Source organism: Barbus barbus (assembly GCF_936440315.1).
Source record: "Barbus barbus genome assembly, chromosome: 10".
NCBI lineage: Eukaryota > Metazoa > Chordata > Actinopteri > Cypriniformes > Cyprinidae > Barbus > Barbus barbus.
Window position 1 is genome coordinate 13179282 of NC_136738.1, and position 26223 is coordinate 13205504.

Below are 26223 nucleotides of genomic sequence, written 5' to 3' on the forward strand. Positions count from 1 at the left end.
AGTAAGTAATGTTTATTTTCTGCATTAGTTAGCGTGTTATTGTGACAAACTAGAACACATTACTAGTTGGGTTGTTCCCAAACTACAACACGATGAATGCTACACATCTAAGAATGTTTAGACCATGTTTATTATTAATAATCTGTTCACAAATATATTTTAATAACGTGCTAAACGATAACAATTAGTTCTCAGATATAAAATATATTTTTACAGTGCAAAGTTCATCTTTTTATAGTACAAAGCATACGTGCAGAATCATATCTTTTATACTATAAAATCATACATGATGTTCAGGATGGCTATATGACTACAAAATCATAGTTGGGTTTTCCCCAAACTATAATTCCTGACTAAAATGTTTGAAATCCAGTAAAACATTTTGAATATGATGGGCAATTCATTGTATTTCAATTTCTTATGACGCGAGTATGTTTTCATGCTCTATATAAAACAATATGAGAGTACATTGTAACATGATGAATGCTACGAGTCTAAGTATGTTTAGAACATGTTTATGATTAATAGCCTACTCTGTTCAAAAATAGATTTTAATAGCATGCTAAACAATAATAATTAGTTTCTTAAAAATAAAATGTATTTTTTTTACGATAATACAAAGCATGAATGAGTCTATGACTACAAAACCTATATAAATAAATATATATATATACAGATGCTCCTGATATAAACATGCTCACAAATGTTTTTTCTTTTTTTTGGTTGTTTGTATTTTATTGAATCAGACACCTGCACCACAGATGAATCCTGCTGACTTTCAGTCTCTTCTAACTGTTTTCCTCTGAGAGTGCTGCACCAACATCAGAAGTTCAACAGTTTCTTCTTGAATCCATGGAAAGTAGCAGAAACACTTAAATAACACGTAAATATCAGGCATGATTTATTTGTTTCACTTGTTGAACAGAATCTGTTGCAGGAACGAGTCAAAGTCTCTTCACATCTCTGTGGTTAGAACAGTGTGCACAATAATGTGTCTTTTGACCTTCATTATGTATGTTTTGATTATACTGTGTTGTAAATAAAATACAAATAATTTTAAACACCCATTTTTTCAGTCTCCTCACACTCTGTCCTGCCTCAGTCACAGTCACACTGATGGCCCATTAGCAGCCTTTAGGGGAGGGCCCTTTGTCTCTCAGGTGAAAATCACTTAATATTCAAGGCCATTACCACTCCCTCGCATATTGGCTTTCAATCACAAAACATGTCTTTAAAAATTTAAATCAATGTATCGTTTTCTGTGATCAAATAAACAAGATGATTTTCACATAATTTTGAAGCAAAAATTCTAGGCTACAAGATCTGGTTCTCAAAAGTCTTGTGAACAAATGTTCTGTATGTGTTTTATGGTCTTATTTCAGGGACTTAAAAATTTTAGTTTTTCACTAACCACGCATAAATGTTGATTTCTCAAAAACACAATCATGTACATAAATGCTGCTAACATATTATTGTAGCCCAGTTTGTGCTGTTTACAGTGTTATTAGACTTTAGCCATTTATATTTTTATAAGCAACTGAAAAAAGCACAAATGTCAGGGCATGTCGAAAGTTCTCCAGGTCCCCAAAACACCCTCAGGGCCCAGAGGGTTAAGGTTGTTTTCGTGTCATTTAAAAGGCTTGCTGTGTTATTGGAACTTATGATATTGTTGTAATCTTTTGATGCATAACTTTTCCTGATCAATATTTGTTCAGTTTCACATGTGTGGATGTGGTTATTTAGAATTTAGGATCGTTTAATCGATGCATTAACCGCATAATAAATACAAATTATATATGTATTTTTGTGCATGTCAAATACGTGGTGTTTGGTTTCAGATGAAAGCTGATTTCATTAATAGTAAGCTGATGTGGATGAAATTAGTTTGTTCTCATCAATGCATGATTACAATACGAATAGAAATCTGTTGTCAATAATTTCTTCATGTGATAAATAACTGATAATGTATGCACGGAAAAAGGGCTGTGCAAGGCAGAATCCGATTGGGTCAGGCGCCCATGGGCGGATCCCAAATCGGCCCGTTAAAAACAGATACCCAACTGTGTCTCAGGGTTGTGTTGGGAATTGAAAAGAAAAGCTTAAGCTCAGCTCGCTCCTTGGTCGACACTCTCAGTCATTTAACATCATGATTGAGCAGTAAACTGAGATCAAGACTCAAGCTTCCAAAGAACTTAAACATCTAAAAGCCTCAGAAACTGAAACCAACTTCCTGGGAGCGTCATCAAGTCAGAACGAGGCCAACCAACCACTGAAGAGTATTCTCGTGACAACGAACTACCAAGCCGCCAATCAGTGCACGATTTTTCCTGAGCCGGGGAGAACTGAACTCAACTGAACGCAAAGAAAGTTGAAGTAGAGCATTCTTGAACTGGGAAAGGACTGAACTCAACCGAAAGCAAAGAAAGTAAGACAAAATCTCCTAAATCTGCTGAACTGGTTGTATTTATCTTTTAAGAGTAAAGATAGAAGAGTTCCATGTGTGTGTGATTTCCCTCAGGTTGAAAACGAACAGTAGAACCCAGAACTCTCTTCAGATCAAAACCATTCATTGCCTGTAATTTGTGTGTTTAAGTCTTCTGTTTTGTTTTGTTTAGTTTAGTATTGTGTTAGAGTAGTGAAGTAAACTTTGATTCTATTAAGAAATCTCATGTCTGTTGCTATGTGATTTTCCAAGTCTGAAATTACTTGCCAAAGATCGCGTTTACCTGCGCTCATGAACTTGATAACTAACTATTTGGTTTGTTTTATCGTTGGCCGTGAATAAGATAAACAAAACTGTTAAGAAATAACGTGCTGATTTGAATGCTTGCTGGACATGTTGTTAATAAGGTATCGTTAACAAGGTATAAATTGGACATACTGATTAATCTCAATTAATCATATAAATATCGAATCTTAAGAGTGATTCCCTAAAAGCTAAAGTTAGAACAATGATTCTAAAGATTACTACATGGTATTGATCAGATAAATCACAGAGGTGACTTGTCTCTTGTCTGGATGTTACAGGGACAGATGAGACAAAGGATTGTTTATCCGGTGAAGAGTGACTGATGAAGGAATGCTGCCATCAAATGCTTTGAGTTAGTACACTACAGAAATTAATAAAACATCTTTTAAATCTTAAATTGTAGTTTATTTTAATTATTGTCATTTCGGTAACACTTTAGAATACTATTTCTTACTTACTGCATAACTAATAAGGATAGTTTTTTCCTTAGTTTTTCTATTTTATATACAGCACTGTATGTGTGCCTCCTCACCATATACCACATTACCATTCATTCAATTCCTGTATGTAAGGCAAGGACTGAGGGAAAATTAAAATACAGGTAACCGATTAGTAATCAATAAAGAATTATTAAATAATTCTGCAGGACTTTTTTTCGAACCTGAAACAGTAGGCCTATTCTAAAGTGAAAATATTGGGAACCCATTAGTAATTAATAAAGAATTATTAGATAATTCCGCAAGAATTACTTAGAACCTGAAACAGTATTCTAAAGTGAAAATATAGGGAACTCATTAGTAATTAATAAAGAATTATCAAATAATTCTGCAGGACTTATTTTGAACCTGAAACAGTAGGCCTTCTAAAGTGAAAATAAAGTGAAACCTTTAAGTTGGATATTTATGGCAAGACAATGGAGTTGGGGTTCCTTTCCGAAGCAGATTTCCTACAGAACATGCGCACAATGCAATTATTTAAGATACAGGCAAAAGCATAAGGGGTGAGAACCAGAAAGGCTTAAGTGACATTTCACCAACTTTACAGGAGGGCCAAAACAAAAAATTACCATTGGCTGATCTGACTTTGTGCACTGATTTCAATCGTTTATAATAAACATGTGTACACTCATGAATGACAGTATGCTTTTGTCAGTAGAAAGTGCTCATCAAGAGCTTTCTTTTGATACATGTATATATATACAGTGGGTACGGAAAGTATTCAGACCCCCTTAAATTTTTCATTCTTTGTTATATTGCAGCATTTGCTAAAATCATTTAAGTTATTTTTTTTTTCCTCATTAATGTACACACAGCACCCCATATTGACAGAAAAACACAGAATTGTTGACATTTTTGCAGATTTATTAAAAAAGAAAAACTGAAATATCACATGGTCCTAAGTATTCAGACCCTTTGCGGTGACACTCATATATTTAACTCCGGTGCTGTCCATTTCTTCGGATCATCCTTGAGATGGTTCTACACCTTCATTTGAGTCCAGCTGTGTTTGATTATACTGACTGGACTTGGTTAGGAAAGCCACACACCTGTCTATATAAGACCTTACAGCTCACAGTGCATGTCAGAGCAAATGAGAATCATGAGGTCAAAGGAACTGCCTGAAGAGCTCAGAGACAGAATTGTGGCAAGGCACAGATCTGGCCAAGGTTACAAAAAAATTTCTGCTGTACTTAAGGTTCCTAAGAGCACATTGGCATCCATAATCCTTAAATGGATGACGTTTGGGACGACCAGAACCCTTCTTAGAGCTGGCCGTCCGGCCAAACTGAGCTATCGGGGGAGAAGAGCCTTGGTGAGAGAGGTAAAGAAGAACCCAAAGATCACTGTGGCTGACCTCCAGAGATGCAGTCGGGAGATGGGAGAAAGTTGTAGAAAGTCAACCATCACTGCAGCCCTCCACCAGTCGGGGCTTTATGGCAGAGTGGCCCGACGGAAGCCTCTCCTCAGTGCAAGACACAAAAAAACACCTGAAGGACCACAAGATGGTGAGAAATAAGATTCTCTGGTCTGATGAGACCAAGATAGAACTTTTTGGCCTTAATTCTAAGCGGTATGTGTGGACAAAACCAGGCACTGCTCATCACCTGTCCAATACAGTCCCAACAGTGAAGCATGGTGGTGGCAGCATCATGCTGTGGGGGTGTTTTTCAGCTGCAGGGACAGGACGACTGGTTGCAATCGAAGGAAAGATGAATGCGGCCAAGTACAGGGATATCCTGGACAAAAACCTTCTCCAGAGTGCTCAGGACCTCAGACTGGGCCGAAGGTTTACCTTCCAACAAGACAATGACCCTAAGCACACAGCTAAAATAACGAAGGAGTGGCTTCATAACAACTCCGTGACTGTTCTTGAATGGCCCAGCCAGAGCCCTGACTTAAACCCAATTGAGCATCTCCGGAGAGACCTAAAAATGGCTGTCCACCAACGTTTACCATCCAACCTGACAGAACTGGAGAGGATCTGCAAGGAGAAATGGCAGAGGATCCCCAAATCCAGGTGTGAAAAACTTGTTGCATCTTTCCCAAAAAGACTCATGGCTGTATTAGATCAAAAGGGTGCTTCTACTAAATACTGAGCACCATGTGATATTTCAGTTTTTCTTTTTTAATAAATCTCCAAAAATGTCAACAATTCTGTGTTTTTCTGTCAGTATGGGGTGCTGTGTGTAAATTGAGGAAAAAAAATGAACTTAAATGATTTTAGCAAATGGCTGCAATATAACAAAGAGTGAAAAATTTAAGGGGGTCTGAATACTTTCCGTACCCACTGTATATATCCATTTCACCCAAAATGTCTCTTACGCCCCTTCTGGTTCTCACTCCTCGTTATGTACAATTATAGTAATGAGTTCTTTTGGGTGTGCAGCAAACAAAATGCATATTTCATTTCCATTATAGGCTAATAATAATGGACTGTAACAATGTTGCTGCTATAGTAGTACTTTGTACTTGTCCTTTTACTCAAGTAATTTTGAAAATGAATAGGCCTACTTATAATTTTACTGAAGTAATATTTTATTTATCTGTATTTTTACTCAAGTACTTGATTTGTGGGCCACAACCTGATTATTATAGTGACTATTTGCGTATAACTGTTCAGTAGTAGTTATTTAAGTTATATTTCTTGAACATTAACTAGTAGATAATTAATAGTAGTTCTTAAGGAGGTATTAAATAATACATTAGTTATTTAGTAGCTAACTGTTACTTAACACAATCATAAAATTGTATTACATACTGATTAGTTAACATCTTCCTTAGTAGTTAACAGTAGTGAGTTGTGTTAATGAATAATTACCTGTTAGTTCTTCAATAATTCTTTATTAGTTATGCAGTAAGAAACAGTATTCTAAAGTGTTACCGTAATTTCAAACAGAGCTATTACAGCACTTTTCTGATTCTTGATTTCTGTGCATTTGATGTAGAGCTTTTGTGGTGGAGCAGGTGACGGTGGCATTTGTGAAAAAAAAAAAAAATAGGAAAACCTGAAACAAAAATATAAATTAAGAAATCATTTTGTTACTTCTAATACAGAAATCAAATGACATTGTGCTGTAAAAATGACTGCTTTTCTATTGTGTTTGTGCATCTTTGCAGGATCTGAAATGTCTGCAGACTGGTGTGAGCAGTGAGGATGGAGAAGTCCACAGCAGCATCCTGGAAGTTGTGTACATTAATCCAGGAAACACGGGCAGGTATCAAAACACGAGAAAACAGGCAAGGCAAGACTATAACAACCGAGTGGGCTCCGTAGAGTAGCTATCGCTAGGATACAAGGGGGAAAGGGAAGTGGTGTGTGGCCAAGTATGGTGACCCATACTCAGAATTTGTGCTCTGCATTTAACCCATCCAAGTGTACACATAATGCTGCGGCACCCGGGGAGCAGTTAGTGCCTTGCTCAAGGGTCTCACCTCAGTCATGGTATTGAGGGTGCAATTCCCACCTACAATCCCTGCCGGAACTGAGACTCGAACCTTCAGGTTGCAAGTCCAACTCTCTATCCACTAGGCCACGACTGCCCCCCACGCTGTATAATACTCTGCGAAGTCAGAGAGGAAGTCCAATGCTTATAAAGCGTGTTTGTAAAGATCAGCTGTGTAATCAGTGCAATGGATGATGGGAAATGCAGTCCGAGGGTGACCTGCAAACAGTAGTGTAGTGCAAGAGTCAATGTGGTGAGCGAGTGACCTCTGGTGGTGAGTAAACGGAAGTTTATAGACAGGATTCGTGACAGAAATGGTCTAGTGTCATGGATGAGACGCTCCATCACTTCACCTGACCTTGTTGTCGAGTAAATGCACTGGTGGTGACGGCTGCAGAGACTGAACCAGCAACCTTCTGCTTATCTCTTCATTACACCACTAAGGTAATGAAGCTATATCAAAAATTACCATGCAATTGTAAAAATACGAAATTAAATTTGACAAGAAATGGAATGCTGACAACATGAGATATAAAGCGTTTTACTCTGTGTAAATGTAATACAGGTAGTCATGTTCATGGAGAACAGCACACAGATGTTTGGACCAGACACGGTGGCAGCAAGATTGTCACAAACTTGTTCTCCTGCTCTTGTTCAAGGTTGTGTGGTTCAGGGGTGTCATCATGGTCTTCCTCATCCTCTCTGTGTACTCAGGCAAGGACAGCCTAGATGTCCGTTTCCCATCCACGATCAGATTCAGTCTGACAGCAGCAATGAGGGTCGTGATGGACAGCAGAGGCAGCTGAAGGTGGACACGGTGGTCAGCTGCAGAATTGGCACAGCTGTGTTGAGATGGCAGTAGGATTTGGGTTCACCGCCTGTAAATACATGATTGTCAGAACAATGTTTGAATAAAGCTTTGTTTCATGTGTCCTTGACTTGTATTTATTTATTGTCATAGTAACTTTTATTTATTATTTTACTAATTTATTCATGTTTCCTGTTGTTGTCAGTAACAATAAATATTATAAATAACTATACACATTCTGAAAAAAAAAAAAAACTGGTCAACACAGACAATTTAAATGCAAGTTACTTTTTTATTAAGTAACCACAAAACATTAACAATAAATTGTTTGTCAAATGGAAATACTCCAATAGAGTGCAAGGCCCTTGAGAAATGGGCTGAGATAACTATCACTTTTAGAAGTGGACAATATGGATATCTGAATATCACCCAGCTGTAAACACTTCCGTCAAGTATGAACAGTGGAACACTATTCAAAATTCACGTAGTAACCTTAGAAATATAAAAGTTATACTAGAATACAATATAAGAGAAAGATAAAAAAAACTAATGTTTTTAAACTGTCATCTCTATGAGTGGTATATGGAACTTATACCGTGGTAGTTATTTTTTTGTAATGATTTACTAAACTGCACATAATGACCGTATTAGGATACAGAAATCAAAGATATGATTACTAGCGTAAACTGCAATGCACTGCATTGTCTGTTGTACTGTATGACATCAATACAGTGCAAACATGCCAACTTGAACAGCAACACATTTAAACTGTACGTTGAACAATCATACTTTAAAACATCTGTAAGCTGTCATCAAAAAACTAATTTCCTTGCTCTACGGTGTGCACTAAAAGTGACAAGTGAAATGAACAGGACAGAAATGAAATGTCAAATGAAAGAGTACCTTTGTAAGCTTTGTTCAAACACTGAGGTTACACCACTGCAAAAAGCTCATTTTTAAGACTCAACACTCTGGGCCTTAGCTTCCCATCCTCCAGACCCATCAAGACTTTCTGGGTAAAGTCAAATGTGTTGGCCAACTCTTTTGGGTAACTTAGATCCAAGGCGTAAGTTAGTCCAAAAAGCATGACAAATGCATCAGCCAATGTGGGAAAATCGATAACTATGTTACCCTCAAGAACAACTGCAATCTTCTCTGGGCAGAAGAACGTGGCATCTGTTGAATTGCCACTAATGGAGAGGAGACCAAGTGGTACGTCATCAATGTCTGGTTCATCAGATTGCTCAACCTGAAGACAAGAACAAAGAACTGTTACTCTAAACTTCCAAAGGATGACTGCTAATAAATGACGTTTACATCTATTTCAAACCATTGTATACCATACAGTAATTACAACTCTAATATATTAAAAACATGGAACTAGAACCAGGATGACATCTTAATGGCAAGTGAGATTGTTGGTAACCAAACAGTGCAATACTTACATCCCATGTCTTGAGAAAGTTGGAGTCATCCTCTTGCAGATAGGTGGGGAGAGCACGGAGGATGGCAGCTCGTCGTACATGGATGTCCACGTTTTCCTTCAGTGTGAGAATTAGACTTGAGTATGAGAATCTTGATTTAACATGGAATATAATCCGCACAGCCACACAATACTATGCATCTACCACTAAAATGTCTGTAAATGCAACCAAAATATTAAAAAATCCACTGCAGTTTCTTTATCAGGCATCAAGAAGTGTAACCAACTGACCTGGAGGTCATATATCCTGAAGAGCTGACTCAGTACTTCAGACACTTTCCCTGTGCGAGCAGCTTTCTTTCTGAACAAGCTCTGAAGACGGGGAGCATGCTGGTCCAACACAGAATAAAAGTGGTTCTTCAGGTTGACGTTTGTAATTTTATGAAACTCGGAACAGATCTGCAAAAATTAATAAGTGATTAAGCCAAGGTATATGTACAGTGTATATTTGTGATCCTGTAGAAAAAAAAACATGTGCTGCAAAATAACATTTTGAACTTCGACTGTCAACTACAAGTGTAAACCTGACACACTTAAAAAGAACCACAAATAAAAATTAACTGTCAGTTTACTCACCCTTCAGCCATCCAAGATGAAAGTTACTTACTTTCTTCAGTAGAACTCTAAAAATGATTTTAAGCTGAACCTGTGGTCTTTGGTGATTCATAAAATGCAAGTCAACAGGTGCCACCACTTTGTGAGTCAAAAAGCAGATATAGACAACACATTATAACATTATTACCATTAAAACTAAAGACTGGAGCTCAAGATTTCTGTGTCACAGGTATTCATTTTGTGTTGCTTGTTTATGTTTTTTGACTCGCAAAGTGACGACACCCGTTGACCTGCATTTTATGAGTCATCAAGGACCAAGAGTTAAGCTAAAAATAATCTTTAGTGTTATACTGAAGAAAGAACGTCACCTACATCTTGCATGGCCAGAGATAAAGTAAAATTAACAGCAAATGTTCATTTCTGGGTCAACTATTCCTTTAAATAACACATTTTCAAGTGTACTAAGAAAAATATTTTTACCTGTGACTCCATTTTAAAGGCAGGCCAGCGTTCCAGGATATCACCAACAGGTAGGTTTTCAGTGATGACCTCTTTGCGTCTCAGGGCAAAGGTCGTCTGCATTAACTTCATAATCAGAACAAGATTTTTGTCACTCTTCTTAACTTCTTCTAAAATTTGTAGTCTAAGTTGTTCCAGGCTTGCCATGTCTTCGCCTATTGGGAAGTTAGGGAGGAAATTCACTTCTGCCCTCTTGGGGCGTTTGATGTTTGTGTGAGGAGCTTGCTTGTCCGGGTTGTTTCTACTCCTCTTCCCACAATTTACAGCAACCTCGTGAAATCCTGCTCGACTCAATTTAGTTCGGTAATTCCCCATCTTAAACTTCAGACTGTTTTTCCAACCATACCACCCTGTCTGAGATCCTGGCTCTTTTAGACAAGGATGCTTGGTGACAAGTGCTTCTGCTACCTTTGAAACCTCTTTATCATTCGGGTATGCTTTGAAACTATGCATTTTGGCTGCAAGGGTCTCAAGAATGTCATGCTTTTGTCCCCTGGATAACTTGAGAGTCTTCCCTGTTTTCTCACGTGTAGCATTTCCCTCACCAAGTATGAGTTCTACCTCGTAAGAAAAAGTGGGCACTGGAAAAACATACGGCCATCTCTCAGTCCTGTCTGGAGTCACAGCATGGGGCAATGTTATTGTGTCATCTGATGCTACTGAACTTGCATCAATCTCAGATCGTACAGCTTTTACCACAGCCTTTTGTGGAAGCTCCTCTATGTCTACAAGGGAACATAATTGCCCGTCAAAATCTGGATCTTCGTAAGATAGGTTAAAGTCAAAGTCCAGCTTAAACTTTTCTTTTATCATTGTTTTTAACTCATTCACAGATTCTGGACGTGAAGACAGAGTCATCTTCCGCACAATGTCTGATGAGATATGGACATGAAGCAGGAAGTTCTGAGCTGCCATTCTTACTGTTTAAAAGAAAATAAAGAATGCATTAATGAGTTTAAAGGCAATGTTCACCAAAAATATGAAAACTCTCATTCCATACCAGATGTCTATGACTGTCCTTCTTTCTTTACAAAGACAAATTAAGATTTTTAGAAAAATAATCATTTCTGTGAGTCCATATAATACAAGTGAATGGGTTTTGGAAAAAGTTAACACTTCAAACAGCACATACAGCAATAATGATGCTATCTGTACAATTACAGTATATGAATCAATGTCTTCTGGAGTAAAATTATTGGTGTAAGAATTTTTATAATTTTAACTTTTTTTTTTACACTTTAAAGAATCGCTTTCTCAACCATAATACGCATGTTTGTACATGTGAACCATGATGTAACGCATAGTGAAGCTTGCACAAAAATGTATTTCCTTGTGCACTTCTTACGCCAGTTTCACAAAATGCTTACATCATGCTTCACAACATGCTTAAATTTACATCAAGCATGAACTTGACACTCTCATGAACATATAGATTAAAAACAAAAATTAAATATTAAAATGTTCCTGACACACACCTATTGTTTTGCTCCAGAAGACATTTATTCATGAGGTTTTATGGATCACTGTCATTATTGCTATATGTGCTTTTTGAACTTTCAACTTTTTGGAACTCATTCACTTGTGTTATATGGACTCACCGATATGGTATATTTTTCTAAAAATCATCAGTTTTGTTCAGTTGAAGAAATAAAGTCATATACATATGGGATGGCATGAGGTATGTAAATAATAATTTTAATTGTTGATATCCCTTTAACACTACTCTAACCACAAACTATTCTATATGACTATTTTTTCCTATTTCTAAATGGGTTTAATCCTCCAAATCTTTGATCAAAACAGATCGTTTCTGTGTTAACAGCAAATGTCCATCGATAGTGTATGCCGTGAGACTTACGGTGTCATTTAGTTCCGAAAGTTGATGCACAGAGAAGATGTCCAATGATGTCAGCTCAAATGATCTTAAATGTTCTCTGTACCAGGACTCGTAGTTCCTGCAAAGAAAGGAAGCAGAGTTGTTCACAAGCAGTATATTTTCAATCCTGATGAATTTTGGAAGTCCTCCTGCCTGCCCTGCGGAAACAAACATTCCATTTGCATACTCTGTGCCATCAATAGAGACTTTTGATGTACTGTATATGTTTTGGCTGTCTGTCTTGGTCTCTATGAAGTCTCTTGCCACTTGAGGCAGAGTAGTGACTTGGACAGTAGTAACACTTGAGACCTGTATGTGGGGTCTGAAAAAAAATGTATGCATTGAGGTGATATGCCATCATGTGCTGATGCCTGGTAGCGAGGGTTTTCAAGACATTCTTGAAATTCTGTGTGTCATGTATCACCTTTTTGAAAAAGCGGTGTTTTCCCTCAAATCTCATGGTCCACAGATGAACCAGAGGCCCAAAACACTTGGTCAGTTCTGGGTAGTGTTCGATATAATGATGCTTGGGTCTGAGTTTAAAGTCTGGAAACACTGCTTTAAGAATCTGTCTGTGATCACTTATTTTAGTTTGCATGTAATGGATGGATTCTTCTGTGAAAGATGGAGACAACACTAGCTGCACAATTTCTTTAAGGTCCATCAATATGGCCCATGCTTCATCTCCTTCAGGGACTTTACTTCCTACCATAAGTGGTAATAACCTCAGCAGAGTAGAATTTTCATGCCCATTCCCACCAATGTTTCGTTTGGCAACAATTCTTTGGGGAATTTGCTGAGGTTTATCAAGCCTATCAGTGTGCTGATATGGAAATGTGCAATTTTTTTTGTTTAGGGCTTCAAGGGTCAAATACTTCTTTCGAATCATTTCACTGATGCACAAGGCCAACTCAACAGGCACAATACCCTCAAACAAATCATGCAGAATATCAGGTGGGAATCCAGTAATGGGATGAAAATGCTGCAGTGCCTTGCTGAGAGCACACTCACCTGTAACACCAAAATGGCTTACATTTTCTCCTTGCACAACATTTTGCACATGAAGATCATGGCAGTCCTTCGTTCTCATGCTAAAATCTCCTTCAGAAACTTCACTGGTCTGTCTTTGATCTGCAGTACAGCAACAAAATCTACAGAAATAATGTCCTTGGAAAGACTGCACAAAGCCTGCAAGACCATGAGCAGCCAAATTATCAGCTGCCACAAACAACACCGTGCCCCTGATGCACTGACCGAGACTTTCAATAAAAACACCATCCTGCTCAAGAGTGTGCAAGTCTTTCAACAAAGGTGACAGAACACTTTCATAACCACACTTCTGCACATCTGATACTTTGCATAGCAGAGCTAGTTGTATGACATGTAGGCTGGATCTATACTTGCTGGGTAAATTGGCAAGTAACCAATACACTGCACAAAGCTTGTGGATCTTTCTAGCTGTGCCTAAAGGATTTGCTAATTCAAGGTCATCCACATACAGAATCAGTGACAATTTCAGCTCTCCTGCTTCAGACAGTACCTCATTTTGTTTGAAATACATTCCGTCTTCATGAGAAATGTACATTCCAGGTGGCGATGTTTTGGCTTCATGAATTTTCTCAAGAAGATCAGTATTTTTAAACATTGTTTGAAGCATCTGAAGTATCAGAACATACACAGCTGTGTGTCCATTGGAATCTACTGTATATTGAACTGGCAATACCAGAGGATAGTTACTCTCCACAAATATGTTTCTTCGCTTAGCAGTGGACAGCTCCGCACCTTCTACAGTAGAGCTGACAAAGATGTTACTTTTCACGACAGCTTCCACTAATTCATTAAGAAGGACTTCACTGAGAGTCTGGTCATGCTCTCGCAGAACTATGATGATTGAGTCTCTCACAAGAGGTTTGGACAGTGAGAATATCTGTGCCAAACTTTCAACTATGTCTTGTATAGCCATCTCTGATACATGAAGAACACTGTGCATTTTCAAGAACAAAGAAGTTGTTCCTTAATTGAGCTTGCAATTCATCTGTGTCATATCTTGACTCAAGATGATTAAAGTCAGTAGTCTCTAGCTCAAGAGAATCCTGAGAGGAATCAGGCTCAGTAGATTCAACTTGATTTTGCATTGAGGGGCTGTCAGTTACTGCCCAGATGATCTCGTCCTTAAAATCTGAGACATCACCATCTGGATGATTCCTACTTTTGTGGGCATTGAAGGAGGAATAGACATTGGTAGAGTACTGACAATTTCTGAATGGACAGTCCACTGTCTCATGTTGTTTTAAATGTGTCCTTAAATGACTGAGAAGGGTTTTATCGCTAAACGGCTGCTTCAGTCCACATTTAGGACAGATGAATGATACACATTCCATATGATTTACACTATGCACAGCTGTCTGAGTATGCAACCGTGTTAAGTGAATTTTCAATGCATTTATTGACTGAAATGTGCAGATACAGTCTTCATAGAGACATGGCAATGGGCTGACTGAGGAAACATTGCCATGATGCAAACGATAGTGTTCAAGCACCTGTAACCTTTTATCAAAGATAGCAGCACAAAGTTTGCACTTCCACGCCATTGATTTTTTTTTTCTTTTTCGATTTGTTGTGTTTCTCAATATTCATTCACATTTTAGTATCTTTATGCAATGAATGTGTATTAATAATTGGACATAAACATACCAAACTGAACTGCCAGCTGCTTCACTTTTAGCCTGAAAAAAGAGAGATTGTGAAGTTAGTCAGGTTGTAATATTTGCCAAAATAGAAAAAATATATGTGAATACACATGACGCTAATCAGTTATGTAACTTAAATGATTAGTTCACATTCAAAAATTTTTTTGCTGATAATTTACTCAGCCCGATGTCATCCAAGATATCCATGTCTGTCTGTCTTCAGTCGAAATTAAATTAAGGTTTTTGAGGAAAACGTTCCAGGATTTTTCTACATATAGCCTAATGGACTTCAATGGCAACCTATGATCTGAAGGTTCAAATGCCCATCTCAATGAGGCTTCAATGTCTCGACACGATCCCAGTCGAGAAATAAGGGTCTTATCTAGCGAAACGATCGGTCATTTTATTTATATATATATATATATATATATATATAGGCCTGTCGCGATAGTCGATAAATCGTTTAATCGCACGATAAAAAAAAATGACCTCGATAATTTTTCCGGCCGCGATAATTTCATTTGCATACTTGTTTGTTATCCGCGACTGAATGACAACTCTCGTTTCCTTAGCGTAGTAGAAGTGAACCCTCTTTTCAGTTGCATTGTCTTTTGTGTGGGGAGGCGGCGCTTGTCAGTCACATGGACTTTGTGTGGGAAGGCGGGAGTGCTTGAGGCGACTGCAGAGAAGAGCGAAAAGACGAGACGCAAGTTGTGACATGGAATTGGTTTCAAAGCCAAACGCGACAGCTGCAGTGTGGGAGCACTTCGGATTCAAACTGAATGACCGTGGTGAACCACTTAACCTGAGCGAGCCTGGCATGTCGCATTTGTTTTAAAACAGTATCGACTAAAACCGGTAACACAACAAACATGCACATGCACCTAAAAAACACTTTTATTGTTTTTGTTCATTGTTATTGTGGATATTTAAAATGTTTTCCATTTTCAGTGTTAAATAGTCTTTGGAAATAAACGTTTATTGAATTGTGAAAGGTGTATGTGCATTATTATGCCATTATCATTATTCTAGATGAAAATGGTCTCAGATCGACAATATTATCGTTTATCGCGATAATTTCTTGGACAATTTATCGTCCAGCAAAATTTGTTATCGTGACAGGCCTATATATATATATATATATATATATATATATATATATTTTTTTTTTTTTTCGCCCAAAACCGTACTATTTCTGAGATGTGCCATGCATTGCATCATCACGTTGGAAAGGTCACATGTCAGTCACGTCATCTACCTAAGCTATTTTTCTGTGTAGGCTACTCCTGTTTAAAAAGGTAGGGAAGGGCGAAAAACTCCCTCACACAGCAAATGTCAGAGTGTTAAAATCCCAGAGTTTTGATGACCAGAGTATAATTTATACACTTTGGAGTAAACTAGGCTTAGAGTACACTTGTCAGGTTTCACCAGAAACTCTCTCAAGTGTTAGTGCATTGGTTCAGTGTTGATGTGGAGCTGTTGTAGTGTAAATAGTGGGATGATGAACTCTTTGAGAGTCAATCTGTTGCTGTCCCGTCCGCACATGAGTTTAGGTTTCGATACGTCATCAGATCGACTACGCATTGTCATTGGTTGAATCATGACGCAGCCTCGTGGACACCAGTTTCCAACTGACATTCGAAGACGTCGTCGACATTTTGATTCTGCGGGACCGTAAGTTAGGTAAGAAATCACCAAGTGAATCATGCCGAATATTCCTGTTTGTCTTCTTGTTTTAATTCTCATAACTAAAACACTAAAAACGCTAATGTAGAAGTTAGAAGAGGTGTGACGTTTTGTAATTTAGTTTAACTAGCTAACTTACTATACCAATGGTAGCTAAAGTGATTGTGAATGTTAAATCTGGTAAAAATATTTTTAGTGGTAACGTTAACCTTGATCGTTGACCATTAAATGAAATTTAAAAATGAAAATGCAGCAATCATTTGTTAAGTTTAGCTGCCGCTCCCAATCTCGCGCCTTGTGCAGGCTAAATTGACTAACCTTAGCTAGCCTTGAAAGCTAACTTTACAGATTCCCGTCTGAAATGATTGAGTCTGACTTTATTTGCACTACATTTGGTATTGTGCGTGTTCAATAAACCAATTGTATTTTTATGTTGTAGTAATATGTGAGGAAAACTACAGCAATGCTTTTCAAAGTGCAGTACCAAGGAAAGAAGAAGTAACTGTTACATCAAACTCAATGGAGCATCATATCCAGCATTTCTCAGGGAGGGTAAGTTAATGTTAATAGCATTCTTCTCTTCGTTCTCTTTATAATTGAAGTTAAGATCAGAGGTCGTGTTAACCGAATATTTTCCGTCATTGACTATTTTTTTTTAGCAGTGACGGAAACATCTGAAGGCCGAATCAGGGTTCCTACAAAGTCTCGAAAGTTTGGAAAATGCTTGATTTTAATTTATTTTTTCAGGACGTCAGATGTAACTAAAAATATAAATAAAACCGTCTGGCAATCGTTATTTTTTGTTTAATGTCGCGAGAGCACGTCTCGTGCAATTCCATGTATTTGGCGCCTTGTGTATTCGCCTGGCGCGCAAACATCTAGGCTACATTAAGAAATGTTGCTAGCTGTAATTTTATCGATACCTGCCTAGAAGATGATAAATAAAAACTGATTGCGTCGACGATCAACAGACTGAAAGGCATTCTGTTATGTAAGAAACACACTGATGTCAGCGCTATGGGAGAATAAGCCTTCACCAGCCATTCCAAAGGTAATCGGAGACAAATGAATTTGCCTGAATTCTTTAAAAACTTTATTAAATTAATTAATATCGAATCAATGTATAATTGTAATGTAGGGAGGGGAGGGGGGATGTTCTTTCCGTCGTGCGTGTTTGTGTGAGCACTCCGGTTTCTATTTACAAAAGCAAAAGTTTACATTTTAACGTCTGCAGCATTGTATGCATTGTTAGCCAGTCGAAAGTTTAGTTTTTCATGATGCTTAGAGGACGAAACTTTCGGAGTGACCACCGCTTTTACCAGAGTGAGTTCTGTAAATAATCGTTCCGTGATAGGTAGTAACCATAGCAACGGACGTGAAAAAAAAAATCTGATATGACAATATAGATCATCATGTCTTATGCATCATGTCTTCTGTGTAAATACAGACTAATAGTGCCACTGACAAGAATAAATAAAACAAATCAGTGTTGGCTGATGATGTAAGGTGACCTTGAGTGTCAAGAAAGGCGCCTATAAATAAAATGTATAATAATAATAATAACTAACAACAACTTATGTGTTATGTTTTTTCTGTATTCAAAGCTAAAGAGAAGTTCAGCATACCCCCTGAGACAAACATGTATGTGCTGGATGACAGTGGAACAGAGGTTGATGAAGAGGTCTTCAGCGACATCTTGGAGGAAAAAGCAGACATCCTGTGGACCATTGTTAATGTTCTTTCAGTTTCTGGTAAATGGTTGTACAATTACAATGTACATTGCAGGGTAACAATACCAATGTGTTAACATTGTAATTTATTTGCTATCACAAAACCAAAACAGTAGCTTCTCACCAATGCCCGATTTGTGCTTTCTCTGTTAAAGGACTACTTTGCTTATTTCCAACCTTATCTCTTATCTGTCAGTGTTCACATAAGGATGTGAAAAAATACTTTTGAGTTAAAATGGATTAGCCGGTAAGACTGTTGAGCCGAGTACTTCTCAAAAAAACAGTCAGTCTTGCCATCTAGTAGTTAATGTATCATGGCCTAAACTGCTTAAAGTCTGGCCACATTAACTACCAAAACTCATGTAATTTATAGATGGCAAAGAAAACAGTTTCCTGGAAGCAGTCTCACCATGCCTTTTTTTTAACCTTTCCTCACTTAAACCATGTGGAAACATTGACTGAAATATTTTTTTTTAAATGATTATCTTTTTGCCCTTTTCAGACTCTCCCATCCAGTCCTCGTGCACAGACACCTTGTCACTATCATCACCCTCATCAGTCAGTGATGCTTCTCTGATGTCCCCAAAAAGACAGCGCATTGATGACGCCTTTGTGATGTCCCCAAAAAGTCTACATACTGATGACAGTTCTTCACAAGCCAAAGAGGTGATGTTTTTTCAGAACATTTTTCTTTATGTTGTAAACATTACATTTACCTGTTACTGTTACCATAACATTTTTCCCTGTTGTCAAGCTTGTCAAAAGAATTCTGGAACAAAAGCCTGGAGGGGAGAAAATCCTTGCAAAATATGCAATGACAGGAGAGATGAAGGACCGAGCACGCCGTGATCTCGTCAGCATTGTTGTTGCTGAAATGTTTGAAAAGTATGGGTAAGTAAAATGCTTTATGGTGCATGATTTGGTAAAGTGTATTCATAGTATTCAATTGCTGATTTGGTTGTTGTAATCAAATAGGTGATTATCATTAAATGACAACCATGGCCAATGAGCTGTGGCCTTGCGCAGATCATAGGTTTTCCGGTGTGTTGGTTTTAATACACAACATTTATTCCACAGACGTGCTCCCCCTATGGATAAAAGAGCACAGTATGCATTGGGGATAGTAACACTGTTCCCCTCTCTAAAAGATCCCTACTCCAAAAAAGGCTATGTGAGTACATATTTAAAAGTAAGGTTAATCTTAATAAACAAATAAATAATTATGTGGTGCATTTTAGAAGTCTAACACTTCTTTTCCAAAGATCTCTATTGATTCATGCTGAAACTATTTTTTTTATACATTTCCATCTTTGTTGATACTGTCTTTAGGAACACTTTTTTGACATAGACAGCAATGAGGGCTACATTGCCTGGAAGATTAAAAACACACAGCGAGAACTCAGCAATGGCGGTACCAATGGGGGTAGGAGAAGGAGCTCTCACACTACAGGCAGCAGCGGACCAAACTTAGAGAGAGAAGTGACTAAAGCGCAGCAGTTGGAGGGAGACCAGTGTCGTGAGGCCATATCTCTACTGAAACACAGACAGACAACGAACAGATCTTCATGAAAATGAGAGAAACCTTCCAGCACAGGCAAAAGTTGATCCATGATCCTGAGCAATGCAGCACAGTGCTTACTGTGTTCCCAAGGTTTCTTGACACAAAAGGCCTGGTAAGTGTTTTTTTTTTTTTTTTTTTTTTTTTTTGTAAGCACATTTATTATGTTTTTGCAATGTCAAGAACAGCTGTTCAAAGCTGATAACAGTCACTTACCACTATACCACCATCATCAAATACACATATGCTTGCTTCCTCCCCTTTAGGTGGCGCAAGACTTTGACCTGTTGTTTGGAGCTGAGACTTCATCAAAACTCCTTGAGAAATGGGATTTCCTGAAGGCCAAAGTAATAGAGCAAGCCAAGGACATCAGCAAGACACCCCTGCTTGACCATCTCATCCAGTCTGCAGAGGAGAACACTGATGAGGATGACGAGGTCCCAGGTAAATAATTTACATGAATCTGGTGTGTATCTTTCAAATGTCGACTTGCTTAATTTATTTACCATGACAAATAGTTGTGTAGACAAATAATATATTTTTTAGGGCTGCAACAACTAATCGATAATCAAAAACAAGTCCGTACATCAATCAAACGGCGGTCGGAATGGAAGCGCAATAACCCTTGACTGAAGCCCATGTAGATTAATTTACTACCGTTTTCATAGGCTTCAATTGGCACAATGTTTGAAGGAGAGCATTGTGCAGAATAAAATTTCCTTGATAAATTGGCCTTTTAATCCAACCAATTGATTAATAATTGACAGGTTAATCGATTATCAAAAAAATTGTTAGTTGCATAACTAGTATTGTTATTGAAAGAGTTTTGAGTTTTAATATTAATGTAGTATCAAAGGTTTTGGTCAGGTGTATATCATGCTTAAAGCAGGTGCTTCTGCCTTCTCAGGTTGGGATAGTGACATGGCCTCACTGCTACTGCTGGTCTACCTACTGCCACCTCCTCCAAGTGGAAAGAAGGGAGCTATAAAGATCAGTACCCGGGAAGCTGTGGACCATGTAGTCAAATTTCATAAGGTCAGTGTGTCCTAATCTCCAATGGCAATAGCCATTGTCAAAAGGCAATTGTGTAACCCCCCCAGATTATTGATCTGTTTCTTTTCAATGCCACCTCCACAGAATTTTAAGTCTGATAATTTATGTTTTGCCTCCTTGAAGTGCATAGCGAATAGAGAGTGGGGTTCACCTCTTTTGATTGCAGTCTTGTGCTCGTTCTATCAGAGTGTGACTTTAGGAAGTCACAGACAGGTTTCTATCAGAATGTGACTTGTCCATCAAAATGTGATGTTCAGTGTAGATTAATTTCAGTTTATTGTTATCTTACAGTCATGTCGCAGCCTTCAGGAGCACTCTGGTCCAAACCAGCGGAGGCAGCCCTACATCCTGGCAGTTGGGACGACAAGAAAGCACATCCACGAGTTCTACATTGCATTGGATGGTGATCTCCTTCCCTGCAAGGGCAAGTCTTCCCTGTCAGCCTTTGATGAACTTTTCAAAGCACATTATGTTTTCGGCATCTCCTATGACCAGGCCTTAAATGGCATGTACACATTTGTGCAGACCACCATCTACAACATTGATGTAGGTCATTCTCACGAAACACCCAGAGTCAAGGACCTAAGAGCTAAGCTCCTCAACTAAAGAGTTATGATGTTCAGATGCTTTGTTTGCAAGTCTAGTTTTGTTACCGTTCAAATGTTGATCCGTCATCTCAAAGTTTTCCATGCCTTTTATCCTGGTAAGAAGTTTCAGTTGATGTGTGACCAGACTGGATGCCACCAGAGATTTTGGACTTTTTCAGGCTTTAGAAAACATCTCCATAACAAACATAGCGCTAAAAGTCTAGATCAATTTGAGAACGAACCCGTCATAGTTGAGAACGATCCCGTCATAGTTGAGAACGAAGCCGTCATAGTTGATGTATCTGATGAACCCGTAGTTAATTTAATTCCAGAGCAACCAGAGAATTCTCAAAGCTGTAATGAGACCAGGCAACATACCCAAGAAATGTGTGCATCCCTTATTGCAAATCTCCAAAGCTGTGGTGTGGCTACTAATGTCATAACGACTGTTGTTGAAAATATGGAGGAACTTGTAGAGCAATTGCATTCAAATGTTAAAGATGATGTTGTAAAATTACTCTCTAAAGATGAGGAGATAAGAACAAAGTTTGACGATTATTTTGACAACCTTGAAAATCCATTTAGCAAACTGAACACTGAGACAAAAAGGAAAAAACATTTCAGTAAGAAATGGGGTATTGTAGAACCTGTTGAGGTAGCCCTAGGAGTGAGGTATGACGCTAGAAGGAATCGAACTACTGGCACATATGATCAAGTTCCCATAACAGACAAATTTGTTTATATTCCTCTATTGCAAACTTTGAAGTTCATATTCACCAACCAAGAGATCTGTGATCATTTTGTGCAGCCTTGTGAGAAAACTGGGTTTTACAAAGACTTCTGTGATGGTAACTATTTTAGAGATCACCCCCTCTTCTCTGAAAAACCAAACTCTCTCCAAATACAGATATTCTACGATGATTTTGAAATGGCAAATCCACTCGGATCCAAGCATGGTATCCATAAGGTTGGAAGTATATACTTTGTTTTACGAAACCTATCTCCAAAGATAAACTCCGCTCTTATGAATATTCATCTTTTAGCCCTTTTTCATACTGAGGATGTGAAGAAGTATGGATTTGATTTAATCTTACAGCCCCTCGTACGTGATCTGAAAGTCCTTGAGTGTACTGGAATTGAAGTTCCTTTCTCTGATGAACCAGTTTACGGAACAATTGCACAAGTAACTGGAGACAATTTGGGATTGCACACATTACTCGGGTATGTTGAATCATTCAGTGCAAACTATTTTTGTCGTTTTTGTCTAGTGGACAAACAGACCTCACAAACGGTTTTCAGGGATGATGATCCAAGAATAACATTGCATAATAAAGCACTGCATGATCAGCATTGCAATGACCTCATGGTAGATCCTACACTGCCATCCACATTTGGAGTTAAGCGACAATGTTTATTCAATGATCTACAGTACTTTCATGTTTCTGAAAATTATGCTGTAGACATTATGCATGACATATTGGAAGGAGTGGGGCAATTTGAGCTGAAGTTGCTGTTTGCTTACCTCTCAGACAACAAAATCATATCCAAGACAGATGTTTGTAACCGAATATACTCATACAATTATGGCTTTGTTGAACGAAAAAATCGTCCAACCAGAATAAACTTGGAGCAGACTGGAAACGGAATTGGTCTCAATGCCATTCAAACTTTTTGCTTAATCCGGAATATGCCCTTGATATTTGGAGATGTTTTACGAGAAGGAAATGCCCACTATAGACTCTTGTTGCTTCTGTTGCAAATTATGAACATTATATTTTCTCCAGTTGTTACTGATGGAATGACAGTATGTCTGAAGCATCTCATTGTTGACCATCACCAACTTTTCAAAGAGCTTTACCCACATCGCAGAATGATCCCTAAACATCACTTCATGATTCATTACCCAAGAGTAATTCGAAAAATAGGTCCAATTCTACATGTTTGGTCAATGAGATTTGAAGCCAAACATAGGTTTTTCAAGAACACAATCAAAATTTTCAAAAATATAACAAAGTCATTGGCCCAAAAACATCAGATGGCTATAGCATACCATTGGGAATCAATGCCATTTAAAAGTATTGACTGGGCCAATAAAAACTGTTCAGCTCATTGACTTGCCACATGGTGAGATGATTGCAGAAGAACTGCAGGTTGACTTAGACTGTGAAGTTGATCTGACTTCTTGGATCACTTGTTTTGGAACTGAGTATCGTCCAGGCCTTTTAGTTTGCACGGACAAAGAGGACAATTTGCCTGTATTTAGTCAGATAAAAGACATCATTGCATTTAATCGAGAATATTTTCTTGTAACAGAGGACTTTCAGACACTTTGTTTTGCAGAGCATTTTCATTCCTTTCATGTGACACAGGGAAGTGATCATAATGTTTCCATGCTTAAAGTTGATAAATTGCACTTCTTTAAGCCGTTTGATCTGCAAACTACTTATGGTTTTGATAGAGATTATCAGTATGTTGTTCCTGTACATGTGTTTGTATGAGTTTGTGGTTTTTGAACATACATGAACTGTTAAATAAAACAGACATAAAAAGCACTGACTTGGAGTATTTTTCATTCACTGATGGTGCTAGGTTTACACTGCAGGTGTTGGAAACTATTGAAACATTGTAAATAAAAAAGTACCAGCTTTAGAGTACATTTGTACTCTTCAGGTGTTAAATAATGAGCTCTGCAAAGGTTCTAGGTTTACACTGCAGGTGTTCAAAAGCACTGAAACGGTGTCAAAAAGTGCTAGTTATAAGAGTTAATTTTAACTCTCCAGGTGTTCTAATGTAACTCTATTTTGAGAGTATATATTTTACACTTTTTACAGTGTTCACTGAACACCGAACTCTTGGACCTATATATACACTGAAACGTACACTGAACACTCTGATTTTTGCTGTGCATTTTCACTATTTTTTACAGTCCATCTACCACACACAACTTTTCACCTACATTGTTCAATTCCTTTTTTTTTTTTTGGAAAGTTATTAATTTGATTTTTGTAAACTCTTATGAATTATAAGGTACTACCGGTATTTCATATGTGTCACTATACTTATTACGTAAAATTTAGACACCGGGCCCATTATGCTTGGCTGGAGAGTAAGTTTTTAATAAATTTTTCATTTCTGTATTGGCCTTGAATCAACACTTGTACTCTAATATAGTTAAATATAAACATGCTCATTCTAATCATATTGTACATCTGTTCTTGCTTTAGGTGTGGTGAATGTCAAAAAACTGCCCCAGGCTGTAAGAGACATGTGTGTCCCTTTTAAAATTGTAGAATGCAGAAATTGCAGATGTTTTTTCAAAGACTGGGTGGGGTACTGTGGAAATGGAAGGCGTGGAGACCTGCGAGGGTTTTATACAGACCCTGAATTTCCTGAGCATTGCCCAGACTGCCAGTCTGCCAGTTTTACGGGGCAGGAATGAGGTGTGGTCTGCACAGTGTGCAATAGTTTATTTGTAACTGTTCATGTTTTATTTTCTCGTGAAATAGGGACTTCCCCCACAACCTTATGGCATCTTCATTCTGATGTCAGATTTGACAAATTTTACTAATTAGATTGTGTAATTTCCAATAAATATTGCAAAACCATGAAGTGTTAATTTGATCTGGATTGTTTGGTAAATTGTCTGAACATGTGAATCTACGTATATTTTAAAAACAGAAGTGGTTACATTTACAAAAAAAAAAAAAATAAGAATTGAATATCCAAATGGGCAAGGCAAATAACTGTGGTCAATTAACATGTACAAGTCTGTTGTATTGACAAAACGTTATAGTCCATTGATCTAGGCTGAATTTGTCACAAAAAATAGTGATATGATCTGAACAATATATATTTTAAAGGTGGTTCTTGTGAATGCAGTTTGCATGAATTATTGATGTTATAATATTAAGTATATTATTGAGAATTTTTTTATGTAAAGAGATATGATAAAGATCATATTTCAATTTGCACACAGCTTTTATATTATATATTTTAAGTTATAAAAGTAAAATGGCAATACGGAAAAGACGTGTGCAATTAAGCCTGCAAAGAATGCTGTCTATCCACTGGTGAAAACAGAACATAAATATGCTGTCTATCCAGAGGTGAAAATATAAAATAAATGTCTATCCAGAGGTGAAAATGTAAAATAAATATACTGTCTATCCAGAGGTGAAAATATAAAATAAATGTCTATCCAGAGGTGAAAATGTAAAATAAATATACTGTCTATCCAGAGGTGAAAATATAAAATAAATGTCTATCCAGAGGTGAAAATGTAAAATAAATATACTGTCTATCCAGAGGTGAAAATATAAAATAAATGTCTATCCAGAGGTGAAAATGTAAAATAAATATACTGCCTATCCAGAGGTGAAAATGTAAAATAAATATACTGCCTATCCAGAGGTGAAAATGTAAAATAAATATACTGCCTATCCAGAGGTGAAAATGTAAAATAAATATACTGTCCATCCAGAGGTGAAAATGTAAAATAAATATACTGTCCATCCAGAGGTGAAAACTAAATATGCTGTCTATCCAGAGGTGAGAACTAAATATGCTGTCTATCCAGAGGTGAGAACTAAATATGCTGTCTATCCAGAGGTGAAAATATAAAATAAATGTATGTCAATCCAGAGGTGAAAATAGGAAATAAAATTGCTGTCCATCCAGCGGTGAAAACGGAAATTAGCAGCGAAACGGAAATGACGGAGAAAACAGAAATTAGCGGCGAAACGGAAATGACGGAGAAAACGGAAATGACGTAGGCTGTCTATCCACTGGTGTCCAGCCAGTGGTGTCTAGCCGGAGGTGAGTCTGCGGGGCTGCAGCTGGATGCTATTGCATGACTTCCCGACTTGGAATAGTTGGTTGCCATTGAAGTCCATTCTGTGTAGAAAAGTCCTGGAATGTTTTCCTCAAAAACCTTAATTTCTTTTTCGACTGAAGAAAGAAAGACATGGATATCTTGGATAACATTGG

General features: G+C 37.6%; 1 protein-coding gene and 1 long non-coding RNA gene across 2 annotated transcripts; one reads left to right on the top strand and one right to left on the bottom strand.

Moving 5' to 3' along the window:
• Window positions 1-2069: 2069 nt before the first annotated feature.
• LOC306876055 lies at window positions 2070-7741 on the top strand. Its single transcript, XR_013784798.1, has 3 exons — window positions 2070-2425; window positions 3028-3101; window positions 6367-7741. It is a non-coding gene; the product is annotated as an uncharacterized lncRNA (long non-coding RNA).
• Window positions 7742-8431: 690 nt separating this feature from the next.
• Window positions 8432-10204, bottom strand: LOC306875607 (uncharacterized protein; the record flags this gene model as incomplete). The annotated part of the gene is made up of 4 exons (XM_079426294.1): window positions 8432-8749; window positions 8946-9041; window positions 9215-9382; window positions 10019-10204. The coding sequence occupies 4 exons, from the start codon at window positions 10202-10204 to the stop codon at window positions 8432-8434; spliced, it is 768 nt and encodes a 255-aa protein (XP_079282420.1).
• Between the last annotated feature and the right edge of the window lie 16019 nt (window positions 10205-26223).